At 37.9% G+C, this 13,453-nt stretch overlaps 1 protein-coding gene across 2 annotated transcripts in view; it reads left to right on the top strand.

The window, feature by feature from the left end:
• Positions 1–147: 147 nt before the first annotated feature.
• Asap (ArfGAP domain of ASAP) overlaps positions 148–13,453 on the top strand; it is a 42,048-nt gene continuing 28,742 nt past the window's right edge. The window contains exons 1-2 of one of the 2 annotated variants that reach the window (XM_074101379.1): positions 148–555; positions 9,000–9,072. In XM_074101379.1, coding sequence (XP_073957480.1) covers positions 430–555; positions 9,000–9,072 — 199 coding nt within the window. In that variant the 5' untranslated portion in view covers positions 148–429. The remainder of the gene's footprint in view (positions 556–8,999; positions 9,073–13,453) is intronic. The other variant, XM_074101380.1, reaches the window with a different exon arrangement.

Raw genomic sequence — 13,453 nt, 5'->3', positions numbered from 1 at the left:
TTAGGCAAGACGGCCTCTGGCCATACTAGAAATGGGATTGATTTGTGCTGACACGCTTCGGACACATCAAGTGGCTTCGTTTGAAAAATTACACTAGCAACACCAAGAAATCAATTTATGTCTCATTCATTCGTTTACCATTCAATACTTCACTCTCGTCTCGTCAATCTTTTCGGTATTTTTTCATATTTTTCATTCGTTCCGTTCGATCAGTAAGTTCATTCAGCTTTTGGTAGATGGGCGTATGCGAGATTCATGGATTAGATCCGATATTGTTTTTATTAGCGCAGCGCGCAGCAGTGTTTTGAAGGCGACAATGGTGGTTAAAACTTTTCGTGTAATTGTTTGCTTAATGCATTAAGTGAAGTGTTAAGCGGAACTGGATGTGAAGTTTGGGATTTTTAGTGTGTAATTGTGATAGTGATCACCATGCCGGGTCTTATTGGCATTGGCGAATTTATCGAGGAAACTCGAGAGGATTACAATTCGCCAACCACTTCGACATTCGTGTCGCGTATGCCGCAATGTCGACAGACAATCACTGCATTAGAAGAGGTAAACTCAAATTTATGTTTCTATATTTGAATAAGAGCCCAAACTTAGAAGATTTAAAATTGTGATGCTTCGCTGGCGAGGTAGATAAGGGTTTGTGGCTTGTGTCGCCGAAAAAACAGGAAACGCTTTAGCTACGGATTTAGGCATTGTTTACGATAATCATTCTTATTTCCTTTGCCAAGTGGTTCTCGCCAGCTACGGTACATTTTTTTTGGTCGATTGTGTATAATTTTTTTATTACCCATGCGGCATGGGCCATGCCGGGTTCTTAGGATTGACCACCACGATTGTTAATTTTAAAATTTTATTCTAAAAAACGTTATTAATACATCGATGTAGCTACTTTCTAGGTACCTATAAATAAATATTAATGTCCGGTTTACTTGTTTACCTATTATTGTTCATTGATGATATAAATACTTATCGGAGACAAACACCTACCTAGTCAGTACGTACGTACTTTGGCCAATTGGCCAGCAAAAGTCGATGGACAATACCACTTATGCACACCAGGCCATTGTACATTGAACAAGTAGGTATCGAAAATGCTTTTATGCAAAATATATCTTTACCTTCCAGGGACGTTTACCAAACCTATTAACTAGCTAATCTTTGGCATAAAATAAGATTGATTGGGTACGGGCGCAGTCATGCAAAGGTTGTGCGAACCTTGCGAATAAAATTATTTATGAACCAGAGCTGCAGCAAAATTATTCTACCAATGAATTTACAAAAAATGAATGGAAGCACATCCATGCAGTTATACGTTATAGTAATGGAAAATGAGCATGCCAGTCCTTAAGAATGGCGAGTGCCGTCAAAGACACACAAGACAGACAGGTCCTGTGCATTTAGCTATTGCCCGTGCGCTTGCGAAACGCATGGACGGACACGGAATTAGGTACCTAAGCTGAGCAGCGTGTGCGTGCTTGAAAGCAATAGACAAATTTACTTGAAATACGACTAAAATTTTTAAGGATGGAAATTGAATCCTGTCGGTCTTTTTTTTTTTTACCAGGAACAGGACACATGACAGAGCAGCGCTCTAGGCGCCAGATGGCAATGGGCGCCATATGCCAGTTTCTTCTTTTCCAGTCCGCTTTAGGCGCCAGCACGCGCCAGTCTTTCCAGTCTTTTGAAGGACGCGGAAGCGGTGCAGTGTGGGTAGGGTCAGGTCATTCTGTAGGTATCAAAACACCCCACGCCGGCGTGGGTTAACTCACTAGGGCTATGAGCACCGCCCGGCATTCAAGCACGCAGTCTCCCTCGAACTAGTCGCGCCGCGTAACGCTATGTGTAGCTGTATGATTTTCGTGAAACTGGTTCCCGACGAGTGCAAAAAATATTAAACCTAAAATAAACCTCGCGATTTTATGATTAATGAGGATATTAGAATGTCTATCATGAAATAGCGTGGTGTTTCGATTTTTGGTATAAGGAGTAGGTATATATTTAAATTGTACAGTTTGAGCGCTGAAACAGTATAATGTATAGCACCACTAAACAGTATGGAAACTACAGTGTTATCTGAACATGAATTTTATTTTTTTGGAAATTCATGAAAATTTCATTAATTGCAATACTAAAATTCTTACTATTTTCTATTCTGTAAATAACGTTACACTAACTAACCCAATTCTGTTCGAAACCATATCAAGAGCGAGTGCGACAAAATAACAGATAGGTAATTCGCGATTTACCAATGCCCACTGCGGGTGTACAAAACCTTTGAGACAGCCGACGAGTGAAGACCAAAAAGGTGAAAACCTTAATGCAAGTAGGTACGAGTTAGAATTAGGTACTATTATTTTTTTCCCATTGTGGCACGAAAATTAATCATATATTTTTCGATAATTTTCGTGTCACAATGAGTGTCGTCAAATCTCTGTTACAAGAAATGTCCGGACTTTTAGGGTGATGTCAGGATTATTGTCAGGACTTTTCATTTTTTCATATGGCAACCCTAAGTGTAGGCAACTGTAAGGGTATCCGCGCACGAGCAACTTTTGTCTCCGCAACTATTTTGTCTCTCACATCAAGTCTATGGGTTAGTATGTAAGTGCGCACACGTAGCGACGCGACTCCAGATAGACTTGACGTGAGAGACAAAATAGTCGCGGAGACAAAAGTTGCTCGTGCGCGCATACCCTAACTTGATCAAGGGCTAGAGCCGGCGCTAACCAGGAAACAAGAACAAAAACTCATATGGGATAAAGACACGTAGCTGTTAGCCAACGTAACTTCAAGACAATTTCTTGGTAGGTATCTACGTTTCGTAGACTTAGTTAGGTAGGTATATTTCAGTACGATTTCGTGATTACGCGTTTGATTACACTTGGAGTAGTGTGGGCGATGGGCGCGAAGCGACCTTGAGTCACGCCCCCTCTGTAAAAATAGTCTGGTAGGTACGATTTATAGCTGTTCGCACTTTAGTTACTTAAAATTAAAATGAGATGGGAGATGGGGTTACAAGCCTTATCGATCTGCAAATTGCGGCAATTTGCAGCGCACTAGTCCTTGGAACTCTCAGAGCAACGCAGGCTTCCTTCCGTAGGAAGCCCACGTTGCTCTAAGTTGGAACTGCTACTTATTATTCTCTTGTGGACTGGAGACCTCGAAGTGAGAGACGTAGCATACTTAGGGTCTCCTCAAACCTATCGACACGAGGAATCGGCTTTAGCCGATAAAAAAACTCTACGTCCACGCAATAACAGCGAAAAAGACGTCAATCGGCTCGGCTGACGCGAAACGACGTTTATCGACGTGAAGATGTTTTTTTTCGTTCATATTGCGTGGACCCAAAAAGTTTTTCGATCGGCTTAAGTAGATTCCGCGTCGATAGATGTGGGGAGACCCTTAGTCGAAGGCCCGTGCAGAGGTCGTACCGGTATGGAGTCTTCGCGAGCGACCGTTCGACGACGCCGTAGATTCATCAGGTCGACAAGAAGAAACCTACTACGAAAAAATATTTAAAGTGTGAAGTACTAATGTGTTGGTTTATGGGTCATTGATTACCTTGTCTCCACTCTTCACCAGCGATATGTGACCATTTTCTGGTTGGAAAAGAAGAAATGTATTGCGAAAGACCGTATTTAATTAATTTTTAATTACCTTGTCTTCACTTGCCATTACCAAATACTCATCTCATCACAGTACGCCAGTGCTGCAAAAATCGAGTAATTTTATAGAGGGTTATAGTCTAATTCGTTTATCGACTAAGCTTTTTAAAGACGACACATCAAAATATGTATTCACATTTAGCTTCATTCATAGTCAAGCGCAAGGAGTTGGGCTAGTTAGTGTCTGGTTCCAAATATTTCAAACGCAATAGATACGAGCTTCAAAGATCCGGCGAAGTGCGACTCGGACTTGCGGCACTCGCGCACGCGAAGGTTCCGTACAAATTTGTAGATAATCTTTAAAAATCATTTTAGATGGTTACTATTACTAACATAGATAGACATAGAAAATTAAGTTTATCAGAGTTTTCTTATTGGTTATTCTAGATTGGTATTAGTACCCTCAGATGTTGATCTGAGTTAGTACAGATTTTTTAATGACTGTACGTTTAGATTGTGTTGACTTTTTCTCTGCTTGATTTTTTCACTGCTCCAAGCGATTATATCAGACCTGAGTATTTGATATTAATTTAAGCTTGATACCTCCACGTGTTTCATTCTTGAGAAAAAGGGTCTTGGCAGACAGACGGGCAACAAAGTGATCCTATAAAGGTTCCGTTTTTGCCGCCTGTGGTATGGTATCCTATAAAAACATAAATTTTCAGTAATAAGCCTTGTTTGTTGATAATTTATCACCGATTAGGTATCCGATTAATTAATTCTCGTCATCGCTTTTACGACTGTCATTAAGTATTTAATAATGTTTAAAGGGCTATTAATTGGTTAAGTGTAAGCATCACACATGGACCACATGGTGCATAATAAATGTCCTCGAGGCTCAAACTCTCTAACTCTACGCTCTGTTCCCACCTATTCAATTAGGAAACTTCAAAGGGTAACGTTATTAAAAATTCAGCTTTTGATAGTCCCTCCGTAATATTAAACAGGGAGAAAGTTCACCAGCTTTGTTGTAAACAACCCGGTTCTTGTAATTACTAATTACGCTAATCCGCATAATGAAAGCCTGAATTCTTAACTAGTTAGCTTACAGGTAGGATCAAGTAAACGCCGAGAAGTGTTTTAATTGATTAGTACCTACTGTACCTGAAACTGGAGGAGAGTCAAAACCTAAGCAGCTCTAAAGTAAGGCCGGCGCTACGACGCTTGCAGTTGTTAATCCCAGATGAATGTTACAGCTTCGCAGGAACAGACAAAGGACTTGCTTGCTTAGTGGAGAGCTTTCCGTTCAGCAAAAGTCGATTTTTAGTTTCAATTCTAAAATCACAACATGAATAGAACGCAGCATGCAGCAATTACGTCTTTCTGATCCAGTCCTTGATTGACGTATTGGCACATCCATATCCGGTTAACACTTAAAGTTCTGGAAACGCTCCAACAGTTACTGAGCAAACTTTTCAAATTGATACTTTATCTCTGTCGGAACAGCGCACTAATGCAGATAAAAATAATAAAACGATTAAAACGTACGTGTGCTGCTGCAGTATTTGGATGCAATTGAGATAAACGGCTTTACGGATAGCCAGTCTTGGACGTTTTCTCTGCCACCTTAAGCTTCAGTTGATAAAGCTCTAAATATGGTCGTAGTTTTTGGATGCTGACGACATCTGCATGCATAAACAGCTTTAGGTCAACACGATGAGTCACCGCACGGAATGCGTCGGGTCTGGTGTGAGACAGAACCGCTGGCTACAGTGCGTAACGCAACACACCTGATGCGGGCCAAGATTAGGTGTATGAAAGAAACACTCCATGCGTCTGTGACTCATTGTTCTTATGCGCTTTTGTTACGTACACATGCATAATGTGTGCTAGTTAACATTATACGGAACAGAGGTATCTGCCTAACTACCTTAGCAAGAAATAAAACTACTTTTAAGCAGTTAACGATCCTCTAAAGGCTTGTTACCAAGTTAATCATAAAAACAAATTCGATTCCTTCACAAATCAGAGAACAAAACGCTTTTGTAAATCCTACTGAATGTCTCGTCTCTAATTCGACGTGCTTCAAATTTCTATTGTATTGTTTTCCGATTTTACACGCGGAAAATTTTTTAGGCATAACAATCATTATTTGTCATACAGCTGATGCTCTTTAATGTCGGCCGGTTGTTTTTGAACCACTTCAAATACAGGTTATCTTTAATTTCTATTCACATATATCGTTACAAACTGTATCCATTGTAGAACTATTTGGATTGCATTGATTGGACCTATTTAGGCATTCTTCGCCAGATTACGTACAGGACAACCGTCGCTGTATGTAATACCTACAACGAATATGAAAAGGAAAATCCTGATAAGCTATACTTCTCTAACCAATGTATATCCCACTTACAGAGAGAGCCTTGGCACTGGTCCTTTCTGTCTACGATACGTGCTCGACTGCCCGTCATGTAAGCTTCAAGCCTTTAACTAGCCCTTATCCTGTGTAAGAGCACTCAAAAACGTTATTAAATCGAAGCATAATACATTTAGTAAGTATAAGTACTCAGCGGCCCAGTTTACTTAAGATGGCGTGCTCAAGTGTCCGTAACTTTACCACATTTATGCACGGTGCAGTAACAGCACTGCGGCACAAATAAAATCTTGTAAAAATAAACTTGTTGTAGACTTAACAAACTTCTATCTATTATAATTACGACTAGATGTCATGTAGACCGCTGCCAATAATTTATCTGTATCACGATATCATGGATCGATGAACACCAGCAAATATAACTACTAAAGTGTCCGTGATAGAGTGATATTGATATCAAACCGAACTTCACATCCAGCACATTTAAATTAAACGGCGGAAGTCCCTAACAAGTTGTAGGTACTGCGCAGGTTCATTTTGTTTCAAACTTTCTCTTTTAATTAAGTAACGTGGGTGGGGTTCGTTCTATCTGATCTGCGTGATCGTCCAACTTTGATACTTCTTTAACAGTAAACCTTCTCACTAGTGTCGTTTTATGTAAATGTTGGCTTGCTGGTCTCACTACCTCAACATCTTTCAATTTATCGATTGAATCGTGTTATTTCAGTGTATCAAATGCTTGTATCGCGAAGATCCTACTCATACTGAATCTCGAAAGTAGTCTCGACCGTCCAACGCGACATCAGGTTACAAGGTCAACAACTTTCGCCGTCAATATTTGTGTTTAGATTAGACACGATCTTCGCAAGTATGCCCTTTCTTTGAAATGCTGCTATTGCCCTCTTTTAGCACGGTCATGTTGTAGATAAGTGAAAAAGTGTTCTTTAAATTTATAATATAATATGCTATGCATGCTGCTTGTGATCAATAAAACAAACAGTACTTAACCTCGATTTAGCTATTACATACTAAACTAACGTTTAGCCCTTTGATGTAAGGCATCCGTATATCCACCGTTTCGGAACGTTCGCAGATCTTTGTAGATTATCTGGGTTACGTTGAGAATAACGAGTACATAAAATATATTTAATGGCAAATAGCTTTGTACCTACTGATTACAAGTACATATTGTGCAATATTACATGCGTAATAACTTCTTTCTTTTTGGTTTAAACCACGTCCGTCTGTCCTATCCGGTCACTTATCTAAGAAACATGTACTTACAGAAATACGGGCATCAGCTAACTGTACGACAACGATGTAAGCTTTTGGGGCTGAGGTAGTTACTTTCTTGTAAGAGCGCATTTTTATAAACTTCGTTTTTTTGCATTAGAAAAAGGGTAAACAATCTTGAAAAGTTTTTTATTGAAAAAAAAAAGATGAAAAAAATAACAGTAGGTAACTATTAATTATGATACCAAAAGAATGTAAATGATCATATGTCCTTGCTAATTGTTACATATTTGCTGTGACTTATTTTTCCAAAGTGTTTTTCAATGAAAAGACACGTCAAGATCGCTTACCTTCTTTCTAATGCTAAAAAAACGATTCCTAGTATCTACTGTCCACTGATACCTATTAAATTAAGAATGCTTTAATGATGATGGTTTCATGCAAGGTATTAAATATTGCGCTTATAAAATTGCCCCACTTGATTTCCGATCCATGCTGGAATTGTGCCGCCCTTGTAACAATAGTGCACAACATGTAAATTATTCTTCGTAGTAATTGTGCCGTCTGTTTTTGCGCAAGTTTGTTATGCGTCGGTGGCTGCAAGCGTGAAAGCGAATCTGCTTATCATTATCTTCTGTATAAATGCTTCTGACAATTACGTAAGTTCCTAGTAATATATTGAAGCAATAAATATAAAATTTGGCAGCATAACCTATTTATTCGCTTTGTTTTTGTTTGTGGATATTGATTTGTTTGAGGTACTTAATGTTTAGATAACCATTCAATGCTCTACGTAATTCCACCAAACACGATGTTATTGACGTACTTACACTGGAGTAATTGTTCTTAATGGACAATAAAGTTGTATCCAAACACAAAAGCGAAGGAACAATAAATATGCTATACGCCTTGTGGGCTTCATTTCTTATTGAGAACAAGTGTTCGGTAATTAAAGCATAATCCACTCGAGCATCCTCGAAAGTAAAAAGCAATTGAAAAGTTGGACCAAAACAGCGTTGCGTATCGGTGTCGGTCGGTTGCTCAATTCGAAGGGGCTTTGATTAATCGCCAGTTGGGGCGACAGATGTTCTGCTCCCGAGTCCCTACCCTACCAGCTGAGGCGCGTGGCCATTGTAAAACTCACTGCATTCACGATGGGTACCACTCACAAGACTTATTTGGCAAAACTAAAAACTGGTCTCACTTTAACTAATTTGTTTACACACCGGTGATATAGAATTACACACAACATATTATGCCTACTGAATGTTTGCCCGTTTCCACCTTGGTAACAAGTTCTGCAAATTCTAAATGCGAATAACTCCGACTTGAATCTCTGCCAACCCCTCTTAACACCCTAAATGGGGTTGCTTATTGAAGTTAAAGTTTATTTTTGGTTGGGAAAGCAGAATGAACATGATTGTTTTGAATTTCTGGAAATACTTTTTCTATATGAATAAAATCTGAAAAAAAAAAAATGTAATTTAGTATTCTACAAGTAACAGCTACTTACTAGTAGAATAATAAATTACAAATTTTTCAGCCGCGCTTTCTTCTGCGAGGAATTCGTTTGTCTCTATCCCACAAGAACTATGCGAATTTCTGAGATAAAAAGTATTCAAAGTATTAATCAAGGTTTTAAATAAACTAACATGTGAATTTTATCCAAGATCATTCAAAAATGCAAACACTTAAATATACAAACTTTCACATTTAAAGTAGTAGGTAGGATTACGGACTAAATTTACTAAAATAATTTATTATTCTTGTTTCAGACCCTGGACTTCGACCGAGAAGGTCTAGCAAAACTAAAGAAGGCCATAAAAGCGATACATAATTCTGGAAATGGTATGTATTGTCGGGAGAACGTGAGATAAATATGGATACTCCTGTTTTATATTCCCGTCTCACGTTCCTAGACGACACGGACTAAAAATAGGGGATAGAGGAAGCAATATGAATAGATGAGACTGGAATAGTTCAAATGTCCGATGCTGCATGCTTAACTGGATGCGCGCTTGGTATTTAGTTTGTAGTATATATATAGCTGAATCCTGCTCCGTAAATGTTCGTGATAACGAGACTCTCGAGGTCCAGTAATTTTTTTCTTTTAGCAATAACTCGCTAAACGATTTGTCTTTGAGAAAACAAACGCCGAAGACTAATGTAGTTTGTTTGTTGAATGAATTAAATGGAATTGCTTTCAAGTAGATCGGCTTTCTACAAAGCATTATAAGCATAATTCTGCAATTTAAACAAGCTATTAAGTGTAGTTCGTGATATACCCCTCAATACCGTTAACGAGATGCTGATCACTGAACTAGAATGACCCTAATAATGGGGCTTAGTTGTCTGTAGATATTGCTAAACAACCTGATTCTTTCGAACAAAAATGTCTACTTTCGACTATACTATAAAATAGCATTTTACAAGAAAATATGGAATACTAGCTTTTGCCCGCGGCTTCGCTCGCGTTAAAGTTCGGGTAACGCAGATTTACTTTCTACGATCTTTATTTTCTTGTTTTATTTAATTGAATTTTCGGAGGATTATATTTGCAAATTTTTGAATTAAAAAATCAACCTAGATAATCATAATTCGTACAAACTTTGAAGCCCTGTTTCACATCTTCAGGTCAGGGGTGTAATTTTAAAAAACCTCCGTGTTTCTTTTGCCCGCGATTTCGTACCTACGCGCACGCGCCATAAGATTCCCACGGGATAGGAATAAGTGAATTCAATAGAAAACCACACTCCGTGATTGAATTGAAACAGGCTTCTGTTATTTAAAAATATATTATTTATTATAGATATCAATAAAATAAAATATAATTATTAATCTATACTTATATATAAAATTCTAAACTGACTGACTGACTGACTGTTGATATATCAACGCACAGCCCAAACCACTGGCCCAGAAACTTGAAACAGATGGAGCCTGCCTGCCTTCAAACTTTCACAGTATAAGCACCTTGTTGATCTAAAGCCATGCAAAATATCATAAAATATTTTTATTTTCAAGGGGGCACTCTCTACCCTATATAAACAGCTGAAAGGGGGCGCGAGAATACCTATCCTATCGTGGGATATCGTTGTTTAGTAAATAAATTAGTAAATATAATATGATTAGTAAGAAAATACTGTACTAATGTTTTAAAAATATTGGAAAACAAAGGAATAAGAAGAAGCCACCAATGTCAATTTTATTTACAAACTGATCTGAAGATTTTTACCAACCTATTCAATGAATTTGAAATTCGTTGATAACGTTCACTTACGAGTACATACGTACCTTGACTTATATATATTACTAACAAATGTCGGAATAAAATCGGATTTATTCTTTAATCTCGTCTATATTTTCCTATTATTAAGGAACCCTCGGTGCTTGATTCTGGCTTGCGCTTCACCGGTTTTTTTCTTACTGCTACCTCATAAAAACACGCTCGCTCGTTATGCATTGATCATGTTGTTTGTGTATAAATCACCACATAAAAAAACATTAACGAAACTATTTAAATCTTAATTAATATGTAATGCCTACAATAGCCTACAATCGATTAAAAATAGAAGACCAGACATAACACAAAACGGCATGTCAGCGAGGTCGACCTGGCGCTGTAGATTGACGCGTCATGCATGCAATGGATTAAAACAAGAATTGAATGTCTGCTGTCGCGATGCATTTCCCTTACGAACGAGTTGTCCAGGAAAGTAGGTCGACGGACGTCTGGTTTTGCTCGCACAGTATACCGTTAATACAGTAAGGTTTACTTGTTTTTGTCTAGAATTCGATTTCCATTCATTAGATGTGTACAATTTATTTATTTTCCTTTTGCGGAACTGTGTAAAATATATTTATGTTTACGTATAGGCGCCGTTAAAGTATAACCAATAAATGGTTTTCACATTGTTCTGAAGATTTAAAAGTAAACATTGCAAGACGTCTCGCCCGAAAATCCAACACCTGCTCCCGGCTTATGTTTCGCGAATAAAAAAGATTGTAATTTATTTACGGGTGTACCGTATTCCCCGTGGGATAAATTTATTACCCACCTTGTCTTCTCTTCGCGTAAGCCAATAGAGCCTGTTATAAAGCTTGCTGATGAAGATAATGGAGCTGGTACTCGAAGAAAGATCGTGACATATCTGCTAATGCTAACTAAGTACGTGATGCTACAATAATTATTCGTACTATTAATTTGAATATCCATGCCAGTTAACCTGCTTGGTTTGTTAATTTTCCAACGTGGGTTTGTTTACTGCGCTACAATGCAACGCTCGAAACTCGTCGCGCGGGTTTGGATTGCACGCCGCAGCTGGCAAGGTCGTGCGCGCGTGCAAAAACAAGAACCAATAAAACCCAAGGCATTCCTATAGAATGAGGTGGTTTAAGGAAGAACTCTTGTAGATGTTTTACGCTTGTTTACGCTAGGATTTAAATAACAAGAATAAACTTGTCTCATGATGAGCTAGGATAGCTAAGGTAATGCAAAAGATGTTTAATTTTGAAAATTACAATTTTATATCGTTACTCATATAACTGTTCTCGTCATCAATAATTGTTATTGTTTGAAGTTACCCTTTGTCTAAACTTTGTCACAGGTTTTCCTTAACCGTATTAAAATATTGGTAGGTAACTAATACGACATAAGCTTAAAAAGAGCATTAAATCGTAACAATGGTAGTTTTGGATCCGTTCCAAGACTCGAGTGTTGAAATGCATTTGTCGGAGACTTATGTATTTAGTTAGCAGATATATGACATTAATTATGTCATCTTGCTTTGTGTGTCCGGCCTCATATCTCTAATATCTCGACGATGATAATTTCCAAAATGGAAGCTGGCCCATTTAGAAATGATAATGTTTCCTTTTCAATGAATTTTAGCGAACTGACTCATTCATTGTTCAAATATTGCGGAAAATATTTACTACGTTAAAAACTTATGTATCAATGGTCGTTGTAGTGAATGAATCACGAGTTGTTGGGTAGGTAGGTAGGTACTTTTCTGATTTTGTATTGGAAATGGGTGTTGGAACTAACTTGGAAGCTTGGCTTGGTTTGCATAGTCCATCCTAAATACATGACGGAAATAAATGTAAAAACCCTCAAGGAGAAATTGAAAGGCTTTTACTTCGTCATTTAGAATTCAGAGAGCGTCAACGGAATTGAGCTAGGTCAATGTGGGCCGCGACGCGGATCAACAATGTTTGATTCAGCGTACTCTGTGTCGTGTTTTACTTAAATTTAGAATTTCATTAGAACGTTGAGGTGATCAGAGTGCTAGCGGACATATATCGACGCTGTGGCTCTATCTATTTATATTATAGCCATTAATAATACTGTTTTGACACTGATAACACAACTCTCTAAATGTGAAAGGCGTCATTGATTCAGAGAATACCGACGGGTAGTCTATACCTACTTAGTTACCGCATATTTTGTTAAAATGCTCTTGTTGATTTTTGTTTTTTAAGTTGTTATTTATTATTTTCTATTCTGACGGAAATATGTTATGTTTACGTTTGCGTGAACGGCCGAGCAATACAATATTCGTCTGGCCTCTCTAGATATTCGAGAGCAACAATGTACCCACAAAGCATTCTGGCATGCAGTCATGCTGAAAAGAATCTGCAGTATTTTATTTTTAGCCGTGTTTTATTTGACAAAACATTGTGATACCCATCTGTCTGTCTAGACGAATTCAGAAAAAATGTTTGCTTTCCGATAATTTACTGAATGTCGCGATGATTGAATTTATATTTTAATGCTAACATATTACTAAGCAGTTTTTATTGAAATCTTGATAAATCGCTGGCATGTTACAAAGGCCAACAAATTTAATTAAATTACTATTTCACAGATCTTGTAGCTATTTTACAACTATAGGTAACTATAGGTAGTTAGTCTCTTCCTCGTTTCCTTCTGAGCTACGTAAGATGTAGACGTCAAAACCCAGTTAAGATATCAGAAAGTTATTAAGCTTTTAATATAGTAAATAGAAAGCACTGAGGCGTGTTCTTAACAAGGTCTAATATTACAGCGTTTACAGCTGCTAGTGAAGTCGTAGTAGTAACTTTTCCGTGTTACTTTACAACGTCCAAGTTAATCCGGCTGCGAAACTAATTAAATGGCCAGCAGACGGGAGAGAATGATCTTTCGTTCAGTACCAACGCTTTTATAGGGACAATGAAACTTAATAGCAGTGGGTTAAATGAAAAACAA

Source organism: Choristoneura fumiferana, chromosome 18 (genome assembly GCF_025370935.1).
Source record: "Choristoneura fumiferana chromosome 18, NRCan_CFum_1, whole genome shotgun sequence".
NCBI lineage: Eukaryota > Metazoa > Arthropoda > Insecta > Lepidoptera > Tortricidae > Choristoneura > Choristoneura fumiferana.
Note: the sequence above shows the minus strand (reverse complement) of the source record. Positions and strands in the feature narration are given on the sequence as shown.